The sequence below is a fragment of the Rhincodon typus genome, chromosome 3, assembly GCF_021869965.1.
Source record: "Rhincodon typus isolate 14 chromosome 3, sRhiTyp1.1, whole genome shotgun sequence".
Taxonomy (NCBI): Eukaryota; Metazoa; Chordata; class Chondrichthyes; order Orectolobiformes; family Rhincodontidae; genus Rhincodon; species Rhincodon typus.
The window spans coordinates 118,829,797-118,857,044 of NC_063334.1; the positions used below are offsets into that span (position 1 = coordinate 118,829,797).

Consider the following 27,248-nt stretch of genomic DNA (forward strand, 5'->3'; position numbering starts at 1 on the left):
GGTGGGGGAGTTCAAAACCAGGGGACATAATTTTAAGGTGCGAGGAGGAAGTTTTAAAAAGGGCATGACAAGGCAAGTTTTTTTTTTTACACAGTGTAGTCCATGTGTGGAATGAACTGCCAGAGGAAGTGGTGGATGCGGGTACAGTTACAACGTTTAAAAGATATTTGGCTAAGTTAATGAGTAGGGAAAGTTCTGAGGGATATAGGCCAAGCACAGGCAGGTGGGACTAGTTTAGTTTGAGAACGTGGTCAGCATGTACTGGTTGGACCGAAGGGTCTGTTTCCATGCTGTATGACTCTATGACTGTATGATTCTATAAAGCTGTTCAAATGATCAAACTCCTTGGTAACTAAACAGATGGGGAATGGCTTCTGCCTAATTGGTGTGTGGATGTCAAAGCAAATGAATGTAATCTTAGAGTTTCTATGAAGCTGCTGAACAGTAAATTTCAAAAGACTTCTTCAAATGTAGATTGATAAGAATGCAAACCACATTAGCAAGGCATGTCAATGCAGAGTCAGTGAAGTGTTGAAAAGGAATATCACTGATGACTCGAAATTAATGGTACTGAGAGATATGGAGAGCATTGCTATTAGAAAGGCAAGGCTGGCCAATGCTTTCTTAGCCAGATGGCCTATTCACTTTGCTATGAAGTTTATCAGTATGCCATCGTGAAAGTGGCTGACAAGTGAAAGTTCAGATTTTCTTTTAAAAAGACATATTCTTTGGTTTTGTTTTCAATTGCTTGCTGCATTTTTATTTTGCTTTTATGTTCTTGTTTTAGTGCTCTTGCTAAAGAAATATTGTCTTTTTCTTTTAAATTTGTATTTACGTTTTTGATAAATTGTCAAGTGCTTCAGTGGCTTTGCATTGGTGTTTGGTGATCTGGTGATACTTGGCTGATTCCTTTCTTCTAAGTTTTGGTGGTACATAACTGTGGTTCCTATTTTGTATGATTTAACTTTCTGCCTCCTCTCAGTTTTCAATCAAAATTACCTTAAACTGTTTGAATGTTGGACTCCATTGTAAAGAATGACACACAGACAGAATATATCAAATGCTTGAATTTCTAAAGATATAATTAGAAATTAGTGGATATTTCTTAGTTCATGCATGAATGCACAAATGAAAATCTTATTGTCAATTTGTAACTTACTCTGATACAGAAAGTAAAACTGGAGAGCTTTTGCAAGGTTTTTGAGTTGAAGCTTTTAATGTACCTATACACTGAGACTTATTTGATTGATATCCAAGTTAGCATGCATATAAGATCAGCAAACGCCTGGAAGTGTTGAAGAAGACTATGTATTGCTCCTCATACTGGGTTCAAGTACCAGTGTTGCTGATGCGTACATCTCTTAGCCAGATCCAATGGGATTTTTTTTTAAACTTCTCAGTTGGACTAAAAATGGTAGCCCCTTTAATTTTTGAAGGTTCAATCCCTTTGGATCAGTCGGGTGAAGCTCTTTTTTTGACCACTTGTTCCTGTAGCAGGTGGCTGAATAAGAAGGACAATCATCATCACAAATTGCAGTGGGTTCTTTGACCCGTTTACATTTGTCAATGTTACAAGAAAAATATGTTGAACTCAAGTGGCCCTCATGGACCAGAGGAATTGAAAATACAAAAGCAAGTCACATATTTGAGCAGTAATCAAATGAATTCACAGTATTCCCGTTCTGCCTTTTATGTTGTCAATTATAGTTTGAAAGGTTTTGTTTTAATGTGAAAAAAAGTAGTAAGGAAACGGAGTAACTTATTTTTAAAGTTATGGAGACTCGTGTGCTGGAGTAATATGTGTTCATGTCATTAGGAGTACTTGGCAAGACTCCGACAAATACGACTTCAGAACTTCAATGAACGACAAGAAATTAAAGCGAAACTCAGAGGAGAGAAGGTATGCTCTTATTACTACTTCTTGGAAGTTGCTGTCTGTATTGGCTTCGGTAATTTTTTTCTTAACATGGTCATTTGGAATTTAAATCTGGAAAGCAGATAAATTATTAATTAGCATGCTAACTCTTGAAAATGAACAGTTTAAAAACTGTTGAAGTAAATCTTTGGAAAGGCTTGATAGTAAATCTATAGCACATTTTTGCGGTTGTATTAAACCATTTTTTCCTCAATAACCCTAAGATTGAATGGTTCCCTCTTTCCAAAACCCTTATAAGCACTTTGTGTATGTGCCAACTTCCCCAAGGACTGCAGCAGTTCAAGAAGACAGCAAACCGCTCCTACTTTCTTGAGAACAATTGGGAGTAGACAATCAGTACTGGCCCATCCAAAAACCCCCACATGCTGTGAATTTTTATTGACCATGTTGACTCTCTCACCCTCCCCCTCTCTTTTTCCCTCCCCCCACACACATACAGTCCTCTCCCCTCACCCCCTCTCTCTCAGCACCTGAGAATGAAATTGATTCTTGCTGACCACATGTGTTATTTAGATAGTTCAGCACACTGTCTACTTTTCACCAGATTTTAACCAAACTACATGTCCTATTTCTGTCATTGGATTTCTTATGCTTCTGGTCACACTTTGTCATTTGTTTTTAATCATGGCATTCTATTCAAGAGGTGTTTGGTTCAATAACTATAAAACAGTGGAACCCAACCTCTGACCATCTGTTGATGTCATCAAACTAAATGATTTTCTTCTTTCATAAAATTGTGTTCCCAGCTGTATCCCGAAACACTGAAACTATGCCAGCTTGTCACCTTTGACTTCTGTTCTTGTAATGCACACTGCATCAGTCACTTGGCAGTGCTATGAAAATAGCACACTCTTTTTATCAATTCATTTCACAAGGCAAATAAGTTTCCTTGGCAAACATTTCCTTTATCCTAGCATCTACTCCTCTGTCAACAGTGACCAAAACCACAGGGCATATTATGTTCACCCTTAAATGACTTCAGGCAAGTGGTTATGACAGTTTAGCTTGGGCATATATAATTAGTGGTGCATCTTCAGTTAAGCAAGCCCTAAGCTCCGTAGTTTCTGCCTTTAAACCTGTCTGCATCGTTACCTATTATTTATCCTATAAGACACATACACACATTCAAACCTGCCTCACGGATTAAACCTTTGGTCAAAACCCCCTTCTTGCGTGACTAGGTACTGAAGTTTGTCTGATAGCATTACAGGGAAGTGGGCTTTAAGACAGGAAGAACTGCAGGTGCTGGAGCCAGAGACAGCACAGTGTGGAGCTGGAGGAACATAGCAGGCCAGGCAGCATTAGAGGAGCAAGAAAGTTGACATTTCGGATCGGGACCCTTCTTCAGAAATGGGGGAGGGGGAAGGGAGCTCTGAAATAAATAGAAAGAGGATGGTTGGGGCTGGGGAAGGTAGGTGGGATGGTGATAGGTGAGTGCAGGAAGGGAGTGATGGGGATTGATCAGTGAGGTGGGAGGGGCAAATAGGTGGGACAGGTTGTGTCAGGTCAAGGAGGCGAGGAAGAGAGGGAGGTTTGGTCATGGGATGAGGCCGGGGGAGGGGAGATTTTAAAACTGGTAAAAACCATGTTTAGGCCATCAGGATGTAGGCTCCTGAGGCGGAATGTGAGGTGCTGCTTCTCCAGTTTGTGGGTGGCATCGTTGTGATACTGGAGGAGGCCCAGCATAGACATTTCATCCAGGGAGTGGGAGGGGGAGTTGAAATGGTTCGCGACTGGAAGGTGTTGTCGTTTGTCGCATACAGAGTGCAGGTGTTCAACAAAAATGGTCTCCGAGCCTCTCCTTGGTCTCACCAATGTAGAGGACGCCACATCGGAAGCAGCGGATGCAGTAGACCACGTTGACGGATGTGCAGGTGAACTTGTGTCTAATGTGGAAGGTTTGTTTGGTGCCTTGAATGGAGGTGAGGGGCCAGCTGTGCACTTTCTGAGGTTGCAGGGAAAGGTGCCAGGGGTGGTGGGGCCCCTGGGGAGTGTGGAGTGGACGAGGGTGTTGCAGAGAGAACAATCCCTACGAAAGGCAGATAGGGGTAGGGAGGGAAATATATCTTTGGTTGTATGGTCGGATTACAGGTGGCGGAGAATGATACGCTGGATATGGATATTAGTGGGGTGATATGTGAAAACAAGGGGGATTCTGTCTTTATTTTTGTTGCGGGGAGGAGATGTGAGGGCAGAGGTGTGGGAAACACGAGATGCGGTCGAGGGCATTTTCCATCACCAGAGGGGGGATGTTGTGGTCCTTGAAATAAGAGGACATCTGGGATGTGCGGGAGTGGAACACCCCATCTTGGGAGCAGACGCGGCGCAGGCGGAGGAATTGGGAATTGAACTCTTCATCAACTTTACTAACACCTTCCACCCCAACCTCAAGTTCACCTGGACCATCTCCAATACCTCTCTCTCCTTCCTGGACCTCTCTGTCTCCATCTCTGGTAACCGCCTCAACACCGACATCTATTTTAAGCCCACCGACTCCCACAGCTACCCAGACTACACCTCCTGTCACCCACCTTCCTGCAAGAATGCGACCCCCTACTCCCAATTCCTCTTCCTCTGCCTCTGCTGTATCTGCTCCCAAGAAGGGGCATTCCACTCCTGCACATCCCAGATGTTCTCCTATTTCAGGGACAGCAACGCGCGCCCCCCTTGTGATTGAAAACGCCCTCGACCGCATCTCTTGCGTTTCCCGCACCTCTGCCCTCACATCCCCTCCCTGCAACAAAAATAAAGATAGAATCCCCCTTGTCCTCACATACCACCCCACTAATATCCGTATCCAACGTATCATTCTCCGCCACTTCTGCCACCTACAGTTCGACTCCATGACCAAAGATATATTTCTCTCCCCACCCCTATCTGCCTTTAGTAGGGACTGCTCTCCCTGCAACTCCCTCGTCTGCTCCAAGTTCCCCATCAACCCCGGCACCTTTCCCTACGATCGCAGGAAGTGCTACACTTGTCCCTACACCTCCCCCCTCGCCCACATGCAAGGCACAAAACTAACCTTTCACATTAGACTGGGGTTCACCTGCAACGTGGTCTACTGCATTCACTGCTCCTGATGTGGCCTCCTCTACATCGATGACACCAAGCGGAGGCTTGGAGACCGTTTTTGTAGAGCACCTGTGCTCTCTTCGCGACAAATGACAACACTTTCTGGTTGCAAACCATTTCAACCCTCCCACTCCCTGGGTGACATCCATCCTGGGCCTCCTCCAATGTCACAATGATGCCACCCAGAAACTGGAGAAGCACCTCAAATACCGCCTCGGGTGCCTACAGCCCAATGGCCTAATCATAGATTTTACCAGTTTCAAAATCTCCTCATCCCATGACCAACCCTCCCCCTCATCCCCGCCTCCTTGACCTGAACCAACCTGTCTGTCTTCTCTCCCACCTATCCACTCCTCCCACCTCACTGACCAATCCCCACCACTCCCTATCTGCACTCACCTATCACATCCCACATACCATCCTCAGCCCCACCCTTCTTCTCTATTTATTTCTGAGCTCCCTTCCCCCTCCCCATTTCTGAAGAAGGGTCCCGACCCAAAACATCAACTTTCCTGCTCCTCTGTTGCTGCCTGGGCTTTAAGATGCCATGTAATTGTCTGCCACTAAATCAAAAGGGGTGCATGTATGATGAAAACATTTTCTGTTCAAAAGTCATGGATATGCTTTCCTGAATAGCTTGTGTTACAGGACCAATAAGCTGTTATTAATGTAATTAAGACAACTTACTGTGTTGGAGTGAAACGTACCAGTTTACTCATTTTATCCATATCTGGTTTTCAGTGTGACAGTGATGGTTCAGATGGACAAGAATCCAGTGATGAGGCTGAGCTAAAGCGCAAAAAAATGGAGGCTCTTAAAGTAAGATTTGGCATCTCCTTTGGAACCAGATTCTGAAAAACTTAAACCACTTCTGACAGCCAGTAAAAGCACAAGGTTCTTAAGTGCCTTGATAGGGTGGATGTAGAAAGATTGTTTAACCTTGTGGGAGAGTATAGGACTAGAGCGTGTAATCTTACAATAAGGGGTTGTCCATTTACAACATGATTTGGAATTTGTCTTGGTGAATAGTGATTCTGTGGAATTCTTCACCAAAGAGGGCTGCTAAAGTTGGTTCGTTAAAATCTGTCACTCTCAGTTTCTAATGTATTTAATCAGTGGCGTAATACATCAGTTGTGTTCATTTCATAATGGTCAGTATTCAATTTCATTTTACCCTAGTTCAATTCCTTACCTCATTGAAGTTAGCTCATTTACCACAATGAAGTTTTTCCTTCAGGTGTCCCTTGCTGTTCTGTGTCAAGAATCTAATTTTTATGATACAATTTTTACTAAAGAAGTTGAATCTCTTGTCAAGAGGAAGGAGGAGGCTTATGTAGAGATGAGGCGTGAAGGCTCAGTTAGGGCACTTGAGAGTTACAAGTTAGCGAGGAAGGACCTAAAGAGAGAGCTAAGAAGAGCCAGGAGGGGACATGGGAAGTCTTTAGCAGGTAGGATCAAGGAAAACCCTGAAGCTTTCTATAGGTATGTCAGGAATAAAAGAATGACGAGAGTAAGATTGGGGCCGGTCAAGGACAGTAGTGGGAAGTTGTACGTGGAGTCCGAAGAGATAGGAGAGGTGCTAAATGAATATTTTTCATCAGTATTCACACAGGAAAAAGACAATGTAGCCGAGGAGAATACTGAGATACAGTCTATTAGACTAGACAGGATTGAGGTTCATAAGGAGGAGGTGTTAGCAATTCTGGAAGGTGTGAAAATAGATAAGTCCCCTGGGCCGGATGGGATTTATCCTAGGATTCTCTGGGAAGCTAGAGAGGAGATTGCAGAGCCTTTGGCTTTGATCTTTATGTCGTCATTGTCTTCAGGAGTAGTGCCAGAAGACTGGAGCCGAGCAAATGTTGTCCCTTTGTTCAAGAAGGGGAGTAGAGACAACCCTGGTAATTATAGACCAGTGAGCCTTACTTCGGTTGTGGGTAAAGTGTTGGAAAGGATTATAAGAGATAGGATTTATAATTATCTAGAAAGGAATAATTTGATTAGGGATAGTCAACACGGTTTTGTGAAGGGTAGGTCGTGCCTCACAAACCTTATTGAGTTCTTTGAGAAGGTGACCAAACAGGTGGATGAGGGTAAAGCGGTTGATGTGGTGTATATGGATTTCAGTAAAGCGTTTGATAAGGTTCCCCATGGTAGGCTATTGCAGAAAATACGGAGGCATGGGATTGAGGGTGATTTAGCGGTTTGGATCAGAAATTGGCTAGCTGTAAGAAGACAGAGGGTGGTGGTTGATGGGAAATGTTCATCCTGGAGTTCAGTTACTAGTGGTGTACCTCAAGGATCTGTTTTGGGGCCACTGCTGTTTGTCATTTTTATAAGTGACCTGGATGAGGGCATAGAAGGATGGGTTAGTAAATTTGCGAATGACACCAAAGTCGTTGGAGTTGTGGATAGTGCGGAAGGATGTTGCAGGTTACAGAGGGACATAGATAAGCTGCAGAGCTGGGCTGAGAGGTGGCAAATGGAGTTTAATGCGGAAAAGTGTGAGGTGATTCACTTTGGAAGGAGTAACAGGAATACAGAGTACTGGGCTAATGGTAAGATTCTTGGTAGTGTGGATGAGCAGAAAGATCTCGGTGTCCATGTGCATAGATCACTGAAAGTAGCCACCCAGGTTGATAGCGTTGTTAAGAAGGCGTACAGTATGTTAGGTTTTATTGGTAGAGGGATTGAGTTTCGGAGCCATGAGGTCATGTTGCAGCTGTACAAAACTCTGGTGCGGCCGCACTTGGAGTATTGCGTACAGTTCTGGTCACCGCATTATAGGAAGGATGTGGAAGCATTGGAAAGGGTGCAGAGGAGATTTACCAGGATGTTGCCTGGTATGGAGGGAAGGTCTTATGAGGAAAGGCTGAGGGTCTTGAGGCTGTTTTCGTTAGAGAGAAGAAGGTTAAGAGTTGACTTGATAGAGACATACAAGATGATCAGAGGATTAGATAGGGTGGACAGTGGGAGCCTTTTTCCTCGGATGGTGATGGCTAGCACGAGGGGACATAGCTTTAAATTGAGGGGTGATAGATATAGGACAGATGTCAGAGGTAGGTTCTTTACTCAGAGAGTAGTAAGGGTGTGGAATGCCCTGCCTGCAAAAATAGTAGACTCACCCACTTTAAGGGCATTTAAATGGTCATTGGATAAACATATGGATGATAATGGAATAGTTTAGGTTAGATGGGCTTCAGATTGGTTTCACAGGTCGGTGCAACATCGAGGGCCGAAGGGCCTGTACTGCGCTGTAATGTTCTATGTTCTATGTTCAATGTACAATTATTCCTCTTAGCTGAATGTTTCCAAATAGAAGATTGTCCCATAGCTCATCTCCTTCCCTGGCTGATCTGGCAGTTCCCCATTTAAAGTGGAAGTTCTCTTGAACACATTTCAGAGACTCCTCTGAAGGAGCTTTTCCAGCAACTTTGTATTTGTGTCAGAGGTTCCTCCCTCTCCTTTGCCACTATAATAATATTATCCTAGTCATTACTTAGATATTTTAAACTGCAGCTCAGTTCGTAACTAAACTATAATTTTTCATGCTGAACCTAAACTGTGACATTTTCCTATTGGGTCATTGCAAAGAATATCCCATGTCACTATATTCCTAAGTGACACTAATCCCTCAACTAAAAACAAATTAACTAGTGATTTAATGGTTCCAGGGATGAGAAACTTCAGTTCAGGGGATACGTTGGAGAGGTTGAGAATGTTCTTCTTGGAGATGTGATAGACATTTTCAAAACTGAGCAGGCCGGATAGAGTAGATATTCTTTTATGAGCCTCAAGACTGAGAGGGCACAGATTGAAACTGATTTGCAAAAGAAGCAAATATGATGAGAGAAAAAATATTTTACACTGGTGGTTTATGTTTGGAATGCACAACCTGAAAGTGTGGTCAAAGCATGTTCAATTGAGGCATTCAAGTGGGTAAGGGGAAAAGGCAGGTGAATGGTACCTAAGTCAGAATGCTCAGTTGGAGTGCTAGTGCAAGCGTGAAGGGCCAAATGGCCGCCTTCCATGCTGTAACACTCTCTATTCTATGTCGTGCAAATGTATGAATCAAGAGAAGGAGTAGACTATTTGGCATATTGAGCTCCCTCCACCATTCACTAAGGTCATAGCTGATCTGTTTGTGGTCTGCATTCAACATTTTAATCCATGCTTGATTTCCTTTTGATTCTCTTGATGATCAAGAATCTGTCTGCCTGCACCTTTTAAAGTATTTATGGTCTTGCCCCATCTCTACCCTCATTCGACTGACATTATTGGAGAGTAGGTAAGCAGGCAGTGCTCATTACTATGCAAATGTAAATGAAAGCAGGTGGAGCACTCGAAGAATATAAAGTAAACAGGAAAGAACTTAAACAAGGAGTTATGAGGGCTGGAAGAGACCATGAAATGTCCTTGGCAAACAGGAGTAAGGAAAATCCCAGGGTGTTTTATATGTATGTAAACTAGGGAATGTATGTATGTATGTAGCTAGGGAAAGGGCAGGTCCACTCAAGGACAGAGGAGGGAGTTTATGTGTTGGGCTGGAGTAAGTGGGTGAGGTCCTAAATGAATACTTTGCATCGGTATTCATGAAAGAATAGGACATGGTAGGTAGTGAGTCTCTGGAGGGGTACGTTGATAAACTGGGCTATGTCGATGTTGAAAAAAGTTCCCAGAACTTGTTGGAATCTGTGCCAGAATATTGTGTAATGGCATTAGTAATTACACACTACCTGTTGTTAGTCACTAATAGTCCCCATTAACAACTATTCATCCTCCCAGCTTGATCGTTATCAACTCCTTTGTCTATCTAACTGTTCTTCTCTCTCTTTCGGCTCTATCCTATCGTTTACTTGCTATGCCACCCGCCTCCCTTTTTTCTGCATATAAACTGATGTTTTCAGAGCCACCATCAGTTCTGAGGAAGGGTCACCAAATGTTAACTCTGTTTTTTTTCTTCACAGATGCTGCCAGACCTGCTGAGCTTTTCCAGCAACTTTGTTGTATGGAACTTTGGTTAGGCCATCTTTGAAATTCAGTTGATTCTGATAGAACGCGTGTTTCTTCAACGCGAATTGGCTGAACGCAATTGAAAAATAGGAAAACGCTATTTGTAAAAAACAATCTTTCCCTACCTGTGTTGGCTCTCATGCAGTTCTGTTCCCATCACTTTAAGTGTCACGGTTGTTTCACGATTTTCAATAGTGCGAGGTCGTGCAACAATGCAACTGTTGCGTTATATCAGAACCGACTATATTGCGTACAGTTCTCGTTGCCACACTACCAGAAGGATGTGGAGGCTTTGGAGAGGATATAGAAACAGTTTACCAATTTGTTGTTTGGTTTGGAGGGTATTAGCTATGAGGAGAGACTGGATAACCTTTCTTGTTTACACTTGAACGTCAGAAGCTAAGGGGTGACCTGATAGACATGTACAGAATGATGAGAGAAATGGATAGTCTGCTTTCCAGGATAGAAATGTCACTTATTAGGGAACAATGGTTTAAGGTAAAAGGGGGTAAATTTAAAGGAGATGAGAAGCAAGTTTTTTTTACACAGAGGGTGATAAATGCCTGGAATGTGCTGCCAGAAGAGGTGGTAGAAGCAGATTCAATAACAATGTTTAAGAGACATCTTAACAGGTGCATGAATAGGTAGGGAATAGAGAGATACAGACCTTATGGAGGCAAAGGTTTTTAGTTTAGACAATTGTCATGTGTCAGCACAGGCTTGGTGGGCCAAAGGGCCTGTTCTTTGTTCTTTAACTCCCCAACCACTCCCCAAGTTATGGGCAAAAATTTTATGCCTAATCTCATTAGCTTTTTGTAGTAAGGTGACATGACAGATCAGCTAAGATTGAGAACTTCTTTCCTTTTATTGTTTGCAAATTCAGTGAAAGCTGAACCACTTTGTGGAAGTGATTTTCTTTCACCACTCAAAGGTGATTTAGTACCTTTTATTCAACTAATACTTGGAGATTTTCCAGAGCTGCCTCAGCTCGTGCTGGAGTTTTCTGCTTAATCCCTTCTTCCTCTTTTAACCATGATTCTTTGTAGGAGGTATTGTTCCCAGTGTTCTTGGATTGTTTGTGTATTGAAACTGTCAAGAGAAAAAGTTGAACCAACTTTTAAATTTGCAAAATTTTAAATTTCAAGTTCCTGAATCTAAAGTGATTTTGAAACTTTTAAAAAAAATGTTTTCAAGTATTTTCACAGAAGTGCAACTCCTCTTTAGAAGATTAATGATGAAGTAAAACTATTTGAGTCTCCAGGTTTTAACTCAAATAGGACTGGTTCAGAATAATTTGAGAACTTGAAGAAACTGAAAATTTGGCATAGGGTTGGTCGGCATCTGAGAAGAGAACAACAAATTAACATATTGATTCAACTCTTCTATTAGAATAAGCTGGCTACACTGCTGGTAGTATTTGAAACTACCTTTTTTGCCAAAAATGTGAGTGTAGAAGTCCATCTTTGGAGCCTCAAAATCGTTCCAAAAAGAGGGTCAACTTAGAACTCTTGATTTATTCTGTGATGTCAACCATTACTCAATAAACCAATTTAATGAGTCCTTAATCAAAAGTTAGATTATTTGTAAGTTTGTAAAAGTGATCAACCTTCATGTACCTGCGTTCAAAAGCTATTGAAATCAGACTTTGAAAGTTAGGCTTCTTTGCAAAAAGATACTTAAGTCCTGACAACTCTTTTTTTTGTGTAAAATTTGAAGTGTCAGTGAGGTGGGTCATCATTTTTAAATGTGAGAAAGAAAAGATTGCACATACAATAGTATAATTCAATTAAAATAATATACAGTAGTATATTCAAAACAGTAATTGCATGAAAATGCCTTTAAACACAAAGCATTTTAAGACCCATTAAATTAATTGTTTTTGGCATCTGATGAAAATAATTTGTTGAATTCATTCTGTGTCAATTTCGTTATGGTATCAATGCAAGTGGTCCACTTTGAATCTCATATAGTACATTCTGTTTCAAAATTTATCTCCTGAAAAATCACATTCCTCTCTGAACAACTAATTGGTTATTCCTGCATTTTGCAAGCCTTCTTCGTTTGTGGGATGTAGATGTGGCCATCTAGGCAAGCAGTGATCGCCTATCCTTAATTGCCCAGGGCAGTTAAGACTCAATCACATCTTTACAGATCTGGAGTCACAATAAGGCTAGACCAAGTAAGAATGGTAGACTTGCCTCCCTGAAGGACATTAGCGACAGCTTTCTATAGACAGTGGTTACATGGTGACCATTGGGCTTTCACCATCAGCTGTGGTGGAATTCAAAACCGTATTAAGGAGAACATTCGCCTAGCATTCTGGATTATTAGTCCAATGATATTGCCACTACATCACCAACTTGACCAGATCTGATGAAGCTTTTTGCATCAATAGCATCCCATAATTTGATGTTGTCATCAAGGAGCTTGCATGTTTCGATTCTTTAAGGTTTTATTTTCTGTCAGGCACCCACCATTTTGCATGGTTACAGGGCAGGTGGAAGTGGAAGAGTGAGCTAATAAGTACAAGGGGTTTGAGCATGCACGTGAAAATTTTTAAAATTAGAGTTGTGTGAGGACATATTGAATGATCATTAATTCTACTGTATGAACATCAAGGGAAAAGGACAGAGGACTGCGCTGGCAATTTGAAATCTGTGTTGAACATTGTCAACAAGAAAAGGCTGAAAAATGCAGAAAAGACCATAGACCATAAGACATGGGAGCAGAAATTAGGTCATTCGGTCCATTGAATTTGCTCCGCCATTCAATCATGGCTGACAAGTTCCTCGACCCCATCCGCCCGCTTTCTCCCTGTAACCCTTGATCCCCTGGATAATCAAGAACCTATCTATCTCAATCTTAAATGTACTCCAGTGACCTGGAAGCTCATTGTTTTCAGTGATAAGATGCTTGAGTGAATTCAAGACTGAATCTTAATTTTGAGATGGTGTCTCCTACACTGCCTTGTTTCCACTAGAGATTAAATTCTAAATTGCTTTTAGCTCTTCTCTCTGTATGGTTGTCCAAAGCAATTCACAATGAACTCATGAAATAATCAAGCATTCATGAAGGAAGACTGCCCAATACTAATAACTATCTACTGGATAAAATCTGTTTAAAACCACAAAATGGTTTCAGATGGATGTGGGTCACTTGGCCTGTCAGGTTTATGCTGGCATTCTGAAGGATAAATTTACTTAGTGATTGTTGAAGGCATTAGACTGTGAGCCACTCAAGCAGGCTGCTTGATGATGTCCTGGATGATGTTGAGCATTTTGAGAGTTGTTGAAGCTAAAAGTGGAGAGTATCCTATCGCACTCCTCATGTGCCTTGTGGATAGTGGACAGACTTTGAGGTGTCTGCAGAATTCCCAGCCTCTGTACTGTTCTTGTATCTGCGGTATTTTATATGGCTGATCAACTTTAATTTATGGTGAATGGTTAAAACAGAAAGTGCTGGAGAAACTCCAAAGGTCTGGCAGCACTTGTGGAAGTGTAAACCATTCAAACCTGATATATGACTGTTCTTTGGAATGGTTCCTGTCTTGCGTTCAATTCATTTATGCATGTTTGAAAAGGCTTTAATGAGATGAGGAGCTTAATGGTCCTGGAGAACTTAAGACTGAGCATCATTGAGCAGGTTGTGTCCAACAAGAGAGAATCTGAACATAACTTCACGCTCACTGATATTACCATCATTGATTTCACCACCATCAACATCTTCAGGTTTATCATTGACTAGTTTAGCACCACATCCACAAACATTGACGGCCTCCACCACCAATACTCAGTGGCAGCAGTGTGTACCATCGGCAAAATGCACTGCAGCAATTCACCATGGCTCCTTCAGCAGCATCTTCCAAACCCATGACCACTACCATCTAGAAGGGCAAGGTCAGCAGATAAAAAGGAACACTGCCACTTGCAAATCCTCCTCCAAACCACTCACTATCTTGACTTGGAAATATTTCACTGTTTGGATCTAAATTCTGGAACTCCCTCAGTAAAAGCATTGCGAAAGTGTATCTACGGCAGATAAATTGCAGTTATTTAAGAAGACACCTCACCACTACCTTCTCAAGGGCAACTAGGAATGGGTAATAACTACTGGCCTAACCAGTAACACCCAAATCACATGAGAAAATAGAAAACAAACCTGATAGGACTGTTGATAATTCTCATTACTTGTCTGATCAAAGACTGATGGGGGTGGTAATTTGCTGGCTTGGAGTTGACCTGTTTCTCTTTTTGTGTACGAGACATACCTGAGCAAATTTCCACATTGCCAAGTAGATTTTCATGTGTCGCTCCATTGGAACAATTTTGTGAGGATACGTGGTTAACTCTGGAGCACATGTCTTTAGTACTATTGTCAGAATGTTGTTGGTGCCCATAGCCTTTTCTGTATCCATTGCCTTCAGCTATTTCTTCTTATCACATAATGTAAATGGAATTGGCTGAAATCTGGCATCTGTAAAACTGGGGACCTCAGGATGGTGTGTGATGGATTGTCTACTTGGCATTTCTGTCCAAAGATGCTTGAAATTGCTTCAGCCTTATCTTTTGTACCGATATGCTGGGCTCCTGTGTCATTGAAGATGTTTGTTGATTTTCCTTCTCCACCGAGTTGTTTAATTGTCCACCAGTAATGACTGCATGTGGTAGGACTGCAGAGCTTGGGTCTGATCAATTGACTATGGATCTTGCCTTTGTCTGTCATCTGTTGTTTATGCTGCTTGATGCACAAGTGGTCCTATTTTCATACCTTCATTGGGTTGACACCTCATCACGTGGTATGTGTGGTGCCGTTCCTGGCTTGCCATCCTGCACTCTTCCTGAAGAAAAGCCAAACTAGCAGCTTCCTGGTACAGGTAGTGTGGTGGATGTGCCAAATAATTTTGATATATTAAAATCTACCCCATTTAGCATGATGCTAGTGCTATTCGTCGTAATTGAGGGTATCCGCAATGTGAAGATGGGATTTTTTCACTTAAATAACTCTGATAGTTGGTCCTACCAATACTTTTATGCTTGACTGCATCTGATACAGGTAGATTGGTGAGGGAGAGTTTAAGCATGCTTCTATCTTTTGGTTCCTTCACTATCTACTGCAGCCCCAGATTAGCAGCCACGTCATTTAGGACACCGCCAGCTCAATTAGTACTGATTTTGCTGAGTCATTTTTGCTGACGGACATTGAATTCTCCCACCAGAGTGCGTCCTTGCCACACTCATGCATCCTCCAAGTGGTATTCACTATGAAGTAGAACTGATTCATCAGCTCAGGAGCCACATTAGGTGGTAATCAGCAAGAGGTTTCCTCTCGCACCTTTGACCTGATACCATGAGACGTCGTGGAGTCTGGCATCAATGTTGACGACTCCCAGGACAACTCCCTGCTGACTATCTCTGCCGTCACCTCTGGTGGTTCTGTCTGGTAAATGGGACTAGCTTCCCTCAGTATGGTGTTGTTGATGTTTGGGATATAGTTATTCTCACATTGTCTTACAAACAGTTGCTGGACCTGTCTGAGTTGACTCTCAATTTTTGCTACAAGCCACCAGATGTTAGTAAGGAGGACTTTGCAGGATAGCATGTGCTATTGTTCCCAATGCTCTGCTTGACATCAGGTCACCTGGCAGGTATTAGTTCTTTCATTGTAGTGGTTGAAGTAGCATGCTAGGCTGTTTAAAGATTTAACTACATTGCTGTGATCTGGTGTTGCGTTTAAGCCACAACAGGTGAGTTGGATGATTTTCCTTCCTTAAGAAGATCTTGGTTTTTTTTTTTTAAGATTTTGTGATAATCAACTATTATTCCGTGGTCACCATTAGACTCGCTTGTAACTTCAGAAAGGAACTGAAATTTCAACATCTTTTTATGGTGGGATTTGAACCATTCTCCTGAGAGCATCCCAGGAGTAAGCCTCTGGATTACTATCTCAGAATAGTATAATGCCATCACTTGCCAATATTCCTCCTTTTTACAGATAATTGTCCAATTTCGTCTCCGTGGAACTTGCCTCCACCAGATTCCAAGGCAATATGTTACATTTCATTTAGATGTTTGTTTACCAAAATATCTCTTAGTGCAGTTTTTAATTGTGGTCACACTTTGTTAAACTGATAGGACAGAATTAAAGATTTTCTTGCTGAAAATGGATTCTTTTGTAGAATTACCTTACTATGGACTTATTTATAGGCTCAAGCAAATACACGTGCTGCAGTTCTTAAAGAGCAACTTGAGAAAAAGAGAAGAGAGGCTTACGAAAGAGAAAAGAAGGCCTGGGAAGAGCATGTAAGAATTTAGTTTTCCCATTTAGCGTACTGTACCATGTAGCTTTTATCCTTGCTGAAAATTTCTAGCTTTGTAGCTAGACTGTCTGTTTCGATATGAAATGATATGATCTGAAAATGTTATATGCTTACAGTAATTAAAATATTAATGATCAGAACATTTGTAACTGGCAATTGGTGCATTCATGTCATGCTCTTTAGGTTTTAATAAAAGAGATATTTGAATCTAGGATAATATATTGCAGAAACAAGGACATGAAGGATAGGCATAGAACTAATCTTGAGCATTTTCTAAGCATTTATTTAGAGATACAAGAGTTGCAAGCCTGCATCTTCTGACCCTACAACTATAGTCTGTTCATTTTTCCTGTTCCCATACAATTACTTTGGTTTCCTCCAAGGATCTATTCTTGGCCCATTCCTATTTTGCAATTGTGTGCTGCCTCTCAATGATATCATTCGAAGGCACAGCCTTGTTTTCATGGTTCACAACACCCAAACCTCGCTCACTGCTACAATCTTTCTTACTGCTGTACTGTTGCGAATTTATCAGAGGTGCTTCTCTGGCATCCAAATGTTATTCAACTCCTATGCATTTAGTACAGGATGGCCGAGAGTAAGAAAATAAAGGGTAGGAGGATTGAATGAGTATTGTGAGGGTTTACGGAGGGCAGGGGCCCAGACACATACATATAGAAGGTAAGTCTGTGTTGGTGAATGAGAAAATGTGATCTGTGATATGGTTAGATGACACATCACAGGGAAGAGCAATGCAGAAGTTTGAAGGCAATGACATGAGACCCCTGATTCTCTGGGAAACTGAAATTCAATGACTATGGAATGTGCTGTGATAACCTTTTAATGGCGGTGGGGGGGGCGCGTTTAGGATTTTTTGCTAAAATTCACTGTCAGAATTTGGGTGTAGCTGATTGGGTCAGCATTCATTGCTCATTCCTAGTTACCCTTGAAGGTGTTGGTGGCCTTCTGGTCAGTGACTTTCTGGGAAATTTAGCATTGAAGATTGGGTTGGAAAGGAGAACATTGGAAAAGTCCCACGGAGAAGTAATGTCTATTATAGTTTAAATAGTCGATAGCCAAAAGAAATCAGAGGTGGGCACTGTTACCAAGGTGAACAAAAGGTAGATTTATTGGAGCTGAACTCAGGGACTTGTGTGCTGATTTTCGGGTTAAAATGAGAAGGGACGTTGAGTTGAGGCCAGAGAAGCTTTTCTGAGTTCTGAACTTGCTCCTTTCAGTTTTTCTAATGTTAAGTGGAAAGGAATTTTGGCTCATCCTGGATATGGTATCTGCTAGGCTGATGATTAAAATATGAAGCTGCTGAAGCAGGGTAAAGATAGAGTAAATGTGAAAACTGACCCGAACTAAAGAGCTAAAATACTCACACTTCTCTAAATTGGGAGGTGGATATTGTATGTGGAATGTATTATGGTAACAAGTAAGAGATTTTAATTTTCAGTGACTAAGCTATCCTTGTAACATATTAAGTATTTAACGCACTTTTAAAGCTTGGAAGAAACTGTGCCAAAGGTTTCTGAACAGAGAACCCAATAACTTAATGTGGGTCAAGAAGAAAATAGTTTTGCTTGGGTTAATTTTTATTTCAAATTATCTTGTGTGCGAGAATGATACAATTGCCACAGTGTGGAAGCAGGCCATTAGCCCATTGAGTCCACACTGACCCTGTGAAGAGCATCCCACCCAGACTCACCCCCACCACCACCCTATCCGTATAATCCTGCATTTCCCATGGCTAATTTACCTAGCCTGCACATACCTGGACACTACGGGCAATTTAGCATGGCCACTCCACCTAACCTGCACATCTTTGCACTGTGGGAGGAAACTAAAGCACCTGGAGGAATCCCACACAGACATGGGGAGAATGTGCAAACTCCATGCAGACAGTCGCCTGAGGGCAAGATTAAATCTGGATCCCTGGTGCTGTGAGGCAGCAGTGCTAACCACTGAGCAGCTGTGCCGCCCCATCTATAAAGGCTTTGTCATTTTCAAGTTATTGTTGTAGAATCTGGAAAGCAGTGCTGGGAAGGCTCGGGAATTTAATATGTACTTTAAGAGGAAGAATTTCAGGACAAAGACAATAAACAAGGATATAGAGTTAATTGGGTAGCTCCTTCAAAGAGACCTGTATGTTTATAATTCTATGAAAGTAACGCATACACTCTCAAATTTTGTTCAGCTTGCAGCAAAAGGTTTTAAGCAGGTATTTGCAGCTACTCCTATGACATCGGCTGCATCTTCATCCTCTTCCCCAGGAAGACAAGCATCAGCCCCATCTTCCAAACCCCAGTCACCAGCCAAGTCCAGTACACCTACAATTTCCATGACTGCTGCACTGAAAGATGTAGGCATTGTAAGTGTATATTAACTTTTCTTTTAAAAGGACGTCTTCTCGAAATATGAAGTGAATGTGACCTGTGTATTCAATGGAATTGTATATTATGTAATCCATGGCTTTTCTCCCAAATCATGTCTTGCTACTTCTTGAATGCATTTAGCTCCTTGCTTGTGAAAGGGGTGAGGCACAGTGCTTCATGCACACAATTGTAGAAGATTGAAGGACAATTTGATCGAAGTTTTTAAGCAATCATGGTTAACTGAGAGGGTGAGAAGTATTTCTGCTGCTGAGAATCTCGAAGTACATGAAATAACCTAAAAACTACAGCCAGACCTTTAAGGAGTCAAGTTATGAAAAACGTGGACAGAGTGATAGAAATTCAGAACTGTTCTTCAAACGGCAGTTCATGTTGTGTCAGTTGCTCATGTTAAATCTATTACGAGCCAAGTCTGAGGATATGGAGTTAAGTTGGAGCAGACCTGATGGGTCAAATGACTTGCTCCTCCTATTCCTTATGATCTTAAAAATTATGATCTCATTGAATGTCAGACCAGGACCGAGTGGTTTGCAATGTCCTATTCCTGTTTCTATGTCCCCGAACAACCATTGCTGCCCATAAAAGTTCAGAGACATTTTCCGTCTCGGGATCGAAGTGCATTAATTACAGCTAAGTTCAGTTCTCCCCTTGCCTGACATGATATGCATTTAAGCAAGAAAAAACACCCAGAGTTGAAATGTTCATGGACTCTCCTCCTATTAAATCAGAAAATGCTAATAATACACAAACCTGTCAACATCCTTTTTTTTTAGAAAAGTGGAATTTGTATGTATACTTAACACAATATTGTGAAAAAAACAGGGGAATCTGATTAATTACTGGTGGAAGGGGCAGATTGTGCTTGGCTGTAGACTTGGGATGATGAACTGCATGTCTGTTGAAGCAGCATTGCTCTAAAAACCATCCACCTTCTCTCTGTTTCAGTTCCTGGCAGGTTTTGTGTGCTTTCTATAGTCCTCTAAGTGTCACATTCCAGTCAAATGATCTGCAATCTATAATGTAACATAAAACACGACTGGTTTATTGATTTCTTTCTGTGAAGGAAATCTTTTTGACCTTAACCTGGGTACAACTATTTGTGCCTTTCCAGTACCCCATTCCATGTTGGTTAACTTTTTTTTCTCCTTCTTTCTGATGCCTAGGAATTCACTGGATTCTGTGCAGGGAACTAGCAGTGGGCAATAAGTTACAACCTTATTAGTGATGCCCAGATCACAAAAAAGGATAAAGAAGACATAGCAGGTCACAAGAATAATATTATTTCACTTTCCTTTCTAATGTCAGGAAGGAGAAACACAAACGGTGAAGGAAATGTCTGAAGACATGAAAAAGACTGGTGTTTCCATTATTCAGGTGAGAACTTGGCTGGTTTGATGCATAAATTCTAATTTCTGATTAAAGATCAATTTACTGTTCCAGCAGCTATTTATGTTCCTTCAGCAAATATTTGTTCCTGTTCTTTGGGCACCATTTTTATTGCTTCCTTTTTTTTAAAGAAAATGCATAATATTATGAAAAAAACAGGGGAATCTGATTAATTGGCAAGTTTTTTTCAGAGTGGGCACAGTGGGATAAAAGGCGTTTTTCATACTTTGATCCTATCAAAGGAAGATGTAGAGGTTTGGACCACAATTGTGAGATTGGCTTTTTTTTGGTTGCTCCCATGTAGAAGTAACCCAGAATTAATCAATTCAAGATTAATTGCAGTACTTCTAATTTGCTGATGATGTCAAATTTAGTGGGATCCTAAGTTGTGAGGTGAATGCAGAGAGCTTCCAGACGACTTGGACAGGCTAAGTGAAGGTTGAATATATCAGGTGGAAGCTAATGTGCTAAGTGTGATTTTATTCATTTTGGGAAGGAGAAAAAACTGGCAGAATACTTTTTGGAATTGGAGAGAAGTTGGGAAATGCGGGTAGCCTTGCTCACGAGTCAGTAAACATCTAATTTACAAGTTCACCAAGCAATTAAGAGGCCAAGTGGTATGTTGGCCTTTGTCGCAAAGGAATTTCAATATAGGAGTAAATATTTTTGCTGCAGTTGTATGGAGCCTTGGTGAGATTTTACCTGGAGTATTGTGTATAGTTTTGGTCCCGTTATCGAAAGAGGGGTACACTTCTCCATAGGTGAAGTGCAACAAATATTCACCAATTTACTTTCTAGGTTGGTGGAATTGTTTCTAGATTGCTGGGATTATTGAGGAGACTGTATGTATTCATTCCCTCGAGTATCGAAGAAGGATGAGTGACCTAATTGAAATTTACAAAGTTCTTACAGGGTGTGACAGGCTGGAGGTAGATAGTGTTTCCCTTGTTGATGAGTCTAGAACCAAGGTACATGATCTCGGGATAAGGGATTTTAAGTCATAGATAAGGAGGAATTTCTTCATTCAAAAGCTGATGAATCTTTCAAATTCTCTACCCAAGAGGGATGCAGAATCTCAATCATTGAACATGTTCAAGAAAGAAATTGATACACTTCTGGAGACAAATTAATTAAGGGCAGGAAAATGATATTGAGTTAGGTGATCAGCTATGATCTAATTGAATGCTGGTGTAAGCCTGACAGACATGTAGTGTGCTTCTGCCCATATGTTGCTATCAGGCACACTGGTATAATCAATCAATCTAGCACTTTCGGAAGAAACTAGTGGCATGTCCAGCATATTTTAAGTGCATTGTTCCCGTAGCCTTCTTGATAACTCCAAGCCATGGCCTATATTGTGGAATATATTGGTCAGCATTTTTATTGTCATTTCTCAAAAGTTGAATTTTGTTCTTTATCGCCACACAATGGACCATGTTTTCCAATCAAGGTTTGAAACCCTATTTCATATCGTAACCAAACCAAAACATACACATTTAGCTTTGGAGGAATCCTCTGTGTAAATTTCTAGGCCAAGATCATTCCAAATTGAAATATTTTGGTCAGGCCAGGAATCCTCACAGCCAGCATCAGAGTGAGCTAGTGTTGAAACACATCCCTTTTTTCTGACATTAGCTGTTATATATAATGTATGGGAGAGGCAATGGCCTAGTGGTATTATTGCTGGACTGTTAATCCAGAGACCCAGATAACATTCTGGGGACCTGGGTTTGAATCCTGCCAGGGCAGAAGGTGGAATTTAAATTCAATAAACATCTGGAATTATGAGTCTACTGATGACTGTGAATCCATTGTCAATTGTCGGGAAAAACCCATCTGGTTCACTAATGTCCTTTAGGGAAGGAAACTGCCATCCTTGCCTGGTCGGGCCTACATGTGACTCCAAACCCACAACAATGTGACTGACTCTTAACTGCCCTCATCCCATGAATGAATATACAAAAGAAAAATTCCAAAGTTTTAGCCCCCTAACGGACTTTTGGCAGCTGCCGAGAGGAGGTCATTGGGAGAGGGAGTGGAGTGCCAATGGGGTAAGGCAGATGGAGAGGGTAGGATGGCAGATCCAGGGGATGGGATGAAAGATGTCCATGGGCATCAGTTTTTTGGTTCACCTGGAGTTAGAGCATGTTTTAATTCCTCTTACTTCCCACAGTAAACTATTCAAGTGAAACCCTCCAGTCTGACTAACTCAGAGTTAGGGACTTTCTCAGAGGGTTATTGCTAGGAAATTGTCCATTGAGACTTTGCACGGCACAGCACTCACCTTACAGAGTGCATCTGGCCCCCAGCCATCTAGAGGCCGGAAGACCTGGGCCATTCTTCTTAGAGTCTTTGATATTTTCGTTTCCTCTGTGTTTCCAAATATATGGCTATGTTGTGACGTCTGACTCATTGTAGTTAGTTAGAACCCCTTTTCTACAAAGCTCTTGCTTGGTTTTTGTCTAAATTTTGTTGTCTTTTCTTCCAGAAGGAGAAGCAAGAAATTTTGCGCAGGTTAAATCAACATTTTAAATCTCAGGAAAACCATGATTCGGATATAGGGACACACGAGGCAAGTGCTGAGATGTCTAAAACTGATTGGCTGCAACCTGAAGAGCAACTCGAGAGTGGTCCTCACCTTGCAGGGGAAAGAAAGAAGTGGGAAGCAGAGCCTCCACCTGTATTTCCTCTCGCACAGCTCACACTTGAAGAAACCTGCTCAGGGACGAAGGGTGAGAATAAAGAAGAGTTCATAGCTTTACTTCCAATGCCAATGATGAATTTAGTTATAGTTATAAGCTTTATTTTAAGAAATGTATAGGGAGGTGCATGGTGCACAACAAATGGAATACCACCAGTTAAAGCTACATAATTAATTTACCAACTTGAGACCACGAATTTATTGTTCTCCCCTTGAACCAGTCAGCTTGGTATCGTAAAGAAGAGTGGGTGATGGAGCTCAGTGAACATTGATTGTAGGCAGTGTTTGAGCATTGTGGGTGCTGAGCATGGCGAAAGGGCACCTAATCAGTCTTCGAAGTTATGAAGTGATTTGAGCATGCCAGTTTGAAGATGGTATTTCCGCAAGGGAGGGAATCCAAAAAAAAGTGCAACGTACTCCCTAATAAATCCGATAGGTTAATCAGGGAAACACCTTTGCCCAGAGAGTATTTAATATATTGTGCAAGAGAATACTTGATGAATATAGTGTAGTTAAATTTAAGGGGAACTGGAATCTTTACATGAAAGAAAGAGAAAAGCTTTATATTCGGTAATGTAGGAGTGAGACGATGTTTGTGTGAAGGATAAATTACCTGATTTTGTAATTTAAACTGAGAGAATTTGCATGGAAGTCCACATTCTCCATATAACTGTAACACATGACAAATCTGGTTGCAATGAGTCCATTTGATGTGAATACTTCACATGATTCAAGCTATTGATTGTCTAGCTTTCGATGTGTTTAATTTTTGACATGTTCTACTATATTTTGTTTTAACTTTTGGCCTGGTGAGTTTTTCCCCCCCAATTTACTTCTCATCTCTTCCTGTGCTATTGGCTTTCTTGTTGTTGAAGAGCAGGTTCAGCTGGAATTTTGCAACAGCCAAGTTACCTGTATTTGCAGTAACTATTAGAATGAAACAGTTGATCGCAATTGTGTGTGACTACTGGATCAGCTTGTTTCTCTGTCAGGGCCGTAAGGAGTGAGGACAAGTGAAACAAATGTGTTTGAACCATATAGGAGCAAATTACTGCAGATGCTGGAATCTGTACTGAAAACCAAAAATGTTGGAGATCATAGCAGGTCTGGCAGCATCCGTGGAGAGAAAGCAAGCTAATGTTTTGAGCGGAAACATCAGCTTGCTTTCTCTCCATGGATGCTGCCTGATCCGCTGTGTTCTCCAGCATTTTTTTTGTGTTTTAACCATGTTTGCTCACTGGTGAGGGTTACAGCAAAAAAGCAGTTAAATGCAGGAATCTGACGGACAGGTCAGATTGAGAGTACTTTACACATGTGGAGTTTAACTTTTGTGATGATTTGCCAACTTGATTGCATAAAGATCTAACCTGTTCATGATGTATGCTTCATCTATTTAAAAACAATAGCTCAGACCTCAGGAGAAGTTATCAAACTGTTCCTTAAAGATGAACCTCGTAAAGTTTGGGAGAAAGAACCTTCTGACACTGTTTTGAAAGCTTTAGGGGAAGCAGAACTGCAACTTCAGACAGGCGTGTTATTGGATGAGACCTCCGTTAAAAGTAAGTAACTAAAAACTTCGGATATAGTAAGAACTGCTGATGCCGGAGCTGGAGGAACACAGCACGTCATGCAGCATCAGAGGAGCAAGAAAGTTGACATTTCAGGTCGGGACCCTTCTTCAGAGCTGGGGAAAGGGGAAGGGAGCTGGGAAATAAATAGAGAGAGGAGGGGTGGGGCTGGGTAAGGTAGATGGGATGGTGATAGATGAGTGCAGGCAGGGAGTGGTGGGGACTGGTCAGTGAGGTGGTAGGAGCGGATAGGTGGAAGAGAAGATGGACAGCCTCATCCCTGCCTCCTTGACCTGACACAACCTGTCCATCTTCTCTTCCACCCGTCCGCTCCTACCACCTCACTGACCACTGCCTACCTCCACTCACCTATCACTATCCCACCTACCTTCCCCAGCCCCACTCCTCCTCTCTCTCTTTATTTCTGAGCTCCCTTTCACCTCCCCAATTTCTGAAGAAGGGTCCTGACCCGAAACGTCAACTTTCCTGCTCCTCCGAAGCTGCCTGGCCTGTTGTGTTCCTCCAGCTCCACACTGTGTTATCTCTAAAAACTTTGGATTGTATTTTATTTTTGGGATCAACAGGCAGCTGCTGTTATCCTGAACACACAAACTCAGGACTGTGCAGTTTAAAATAAATCTTATTTGTTGATTATGGGTTTCAGGATGGGAATCCTAGATGCTCAATTATTTTTTTTGTTTTGCTTTTTTTTTCCCCCCCTTTATTTGTACCCAGGAGAAGACCTACAGGCTGAAACAACTGAGGAGACACTCACACTGGTCATTGATGCTGCCAATGATACCATTTGTCAAAGAGCACTCAGTGAAACTGTTGAAACTTCAGTAATTGCTGCTGGCCAGACAGCCACATCAGAAATTAAAACAGCAGACCAGCTGGAGATGGAGAATGCTCAACCAAGTGAAAAATCTATTTCTACGTCAAAACCAGTAGTGTTTGATGAGAAGATAGAAGGTATTTTTTTTAATCCATTTTGCTTATGTTCTGCATTCTTTGTTAGATGTGATCAGCTACCACAAGAAGTATTTGACATGACTAACACCGATGTGTTTCAGGATAATGCAGGTAGTGTAACGAATAGAAAGATGGGATTAGATGGAGTAGGGTGGGGCATAAACAACAGTTTGTACCTGTTGGGACAAAGGCCTATTCCTGTGCTGTACGCTGTAGCATAGCATTGTAGATGATTTAACTTGGGTGAAATGACAAGCAATCATTATGGAGGGTTTGGAAGTGTTTTAGGATTTGCATGTATAACTTGAATACAGTATATGAATTCCACTTGTCAATGTGCTAAGTAGCTTTCTCATTTGATCAGTTGATAGATGGCAGGTATTTGATATCTTAAATTGGTTTCAAAAGAAATTACTGGCCTCATGGGGCTTGTGATTCTTTTTAATTTTGTATCTTCTGTTCTGGCATAAAGAAAGACAGAGCTGGGAATTACAGAGCAACTTTTCGCAACCCTGAGGCATCCCAGGTGGTTTACAAATGAATTGCTTTTGAATTGTAGGAAGTGATGCAGGAAGCACAGGCAGCCAATTTGCCCACATTCAAGTCCTACAACTTGGTAAAGACCAGATGATGATTAAGAGAGAAGTATTGTCCAGGACCATCAAATACAATTCCTTTGGAGATAGCAAGAACTGCAGATGCTAGAGTCAGAGTTGATACAGTGTGGAGCTGGAGGAACACAGCAGGTCAGGCAGCATCAGAGGACTCCTGATGAAGAGTCTAGGCCCAAAACATCGACTCTCCTACTCCTCTGATGCTGCATGACCTGCTGTGTTCCTCCAGCTCCACGTTGTATGGGCACAATTCCCCTGCTCTTTTGGAATAATTACCATGGAATTTTTTTTTAACCCAAGGGTGCTGACAGACTGTGTTTACCATCTCACTGAAAAGATGGTGCCTTCAACAGTGCAGCACTCCATCTGTCACTGTCTCCATGCTGTAACTAGAAATCACATTGACAAGTGGGGAAGAAGTTTTCTTCTTCCTCCTCAGAGTGCATGTAGTTGATGATATGATGCCACAGATTCCTGGAAAATAGGAACAGGCATTTGGCCATTGCACCTGCTCTACCATTCACGATGACCATCTTGTTTCTCTTGCTCAACACTGTTTCACAATAACATGGGACGTCTTCAGAAACAAAGGTTTCTAGGGGTTTTCTTAAATAAATTCAGTGACTTGGCCACCTTTTTTATGTGGTAGAAAACTGTGGAATTCCACAGGTTTACCCTCAGGCTTACCCTCCTCTGAATGAAGAAATTTCTCATCAGAGTCCTTAATGGTGTACCCCTATGCCAAGACCATAATTTCTTATTCCACACACCACATTAGTAGGGTATATTGTTCTATGCATACATACATTCAGCCCTGTCAAGTTTTTTACGTTTCAATGAGATCCACCCTCATTGTTCTAAACACCAGTGAATACATATCCAGTTGATCCAATCTCTCTCTCTCATATGACAATCTTTGCATCACAGGAATCAACTGGTGAACTCTTGGTGTACTCTGTGGCAAATAAATCTTTTCTTAGGTAAAGAGGCCAAAGCTATACACAATGCTGAGATCACAAATGCTGTGTACAGCTGCAGTAAGACTTCCTTGCTGTACTCTGAACACTTGCAATAAAGCCCAATGTACCACTTGCCTTCCTAATTGCTTGCTGTATCAGCATGCTTGCTTTCAGTGACTGAGTGCAAGGACACTTGGGTCCCTTGATAAAATTTCCTAATCTATCACCATCTAAAAAAATACTCTGCTGTTCACACAGAAGTGGGCAACTTCGCCTCCGCCGCATCTGCTCCCAGGATGAGGCATTCCACTCCCG

General features: G+C 41.6%; 1 protein-coding gene across 1 annotated transcript in view; it reads left to right on the forward strand.

Moving 5' to 3' along the window:
• nek1 (NIMA-related kinase 1) overlaps window positions 1–27,248 on the forward strand; it is a 144,046-nt gene that overhangs the window by 74,233 nt on the left and 42,565 nt on the right. Inside the window, exons 20-28 of the mRNA XM_048594052.1 lie at window positions 1,817–1,900; window positions 5,753–5,830; window positions 16,225–16,320; window positions 18,538–18,711; window positions 20,039–20,107; window positions 22,608–22,851; window positions 24,227–24,379; window positions 25,124–25,360; window positions 26,955–27,027. Coding sequence (XP_048450009.1) covers window positions 1,817–1,900; window positions 5,753–5,830; window positions 16,225–16,320; window positions 18,538–18,711; window positions 20,039–20,107; window positions 22,608–22,851; window positions 24,227–24,379; window positions 25,124–25,360; window positions 26,955–27,027 — 1,208 coding nt within the window. The remainder of the gene's footprint in view (window positions 1–1,816; window positions 1,901–5,752; window positions 5,831–16,224; window positions 16,321–18,537; window positions 18,712–20,038; window positions 20,108–22,607; window positions 22,852–24,226; window positions 24,380–25,123; window positions 25,361–26,954; window positions 27,028–27,248) is intronic.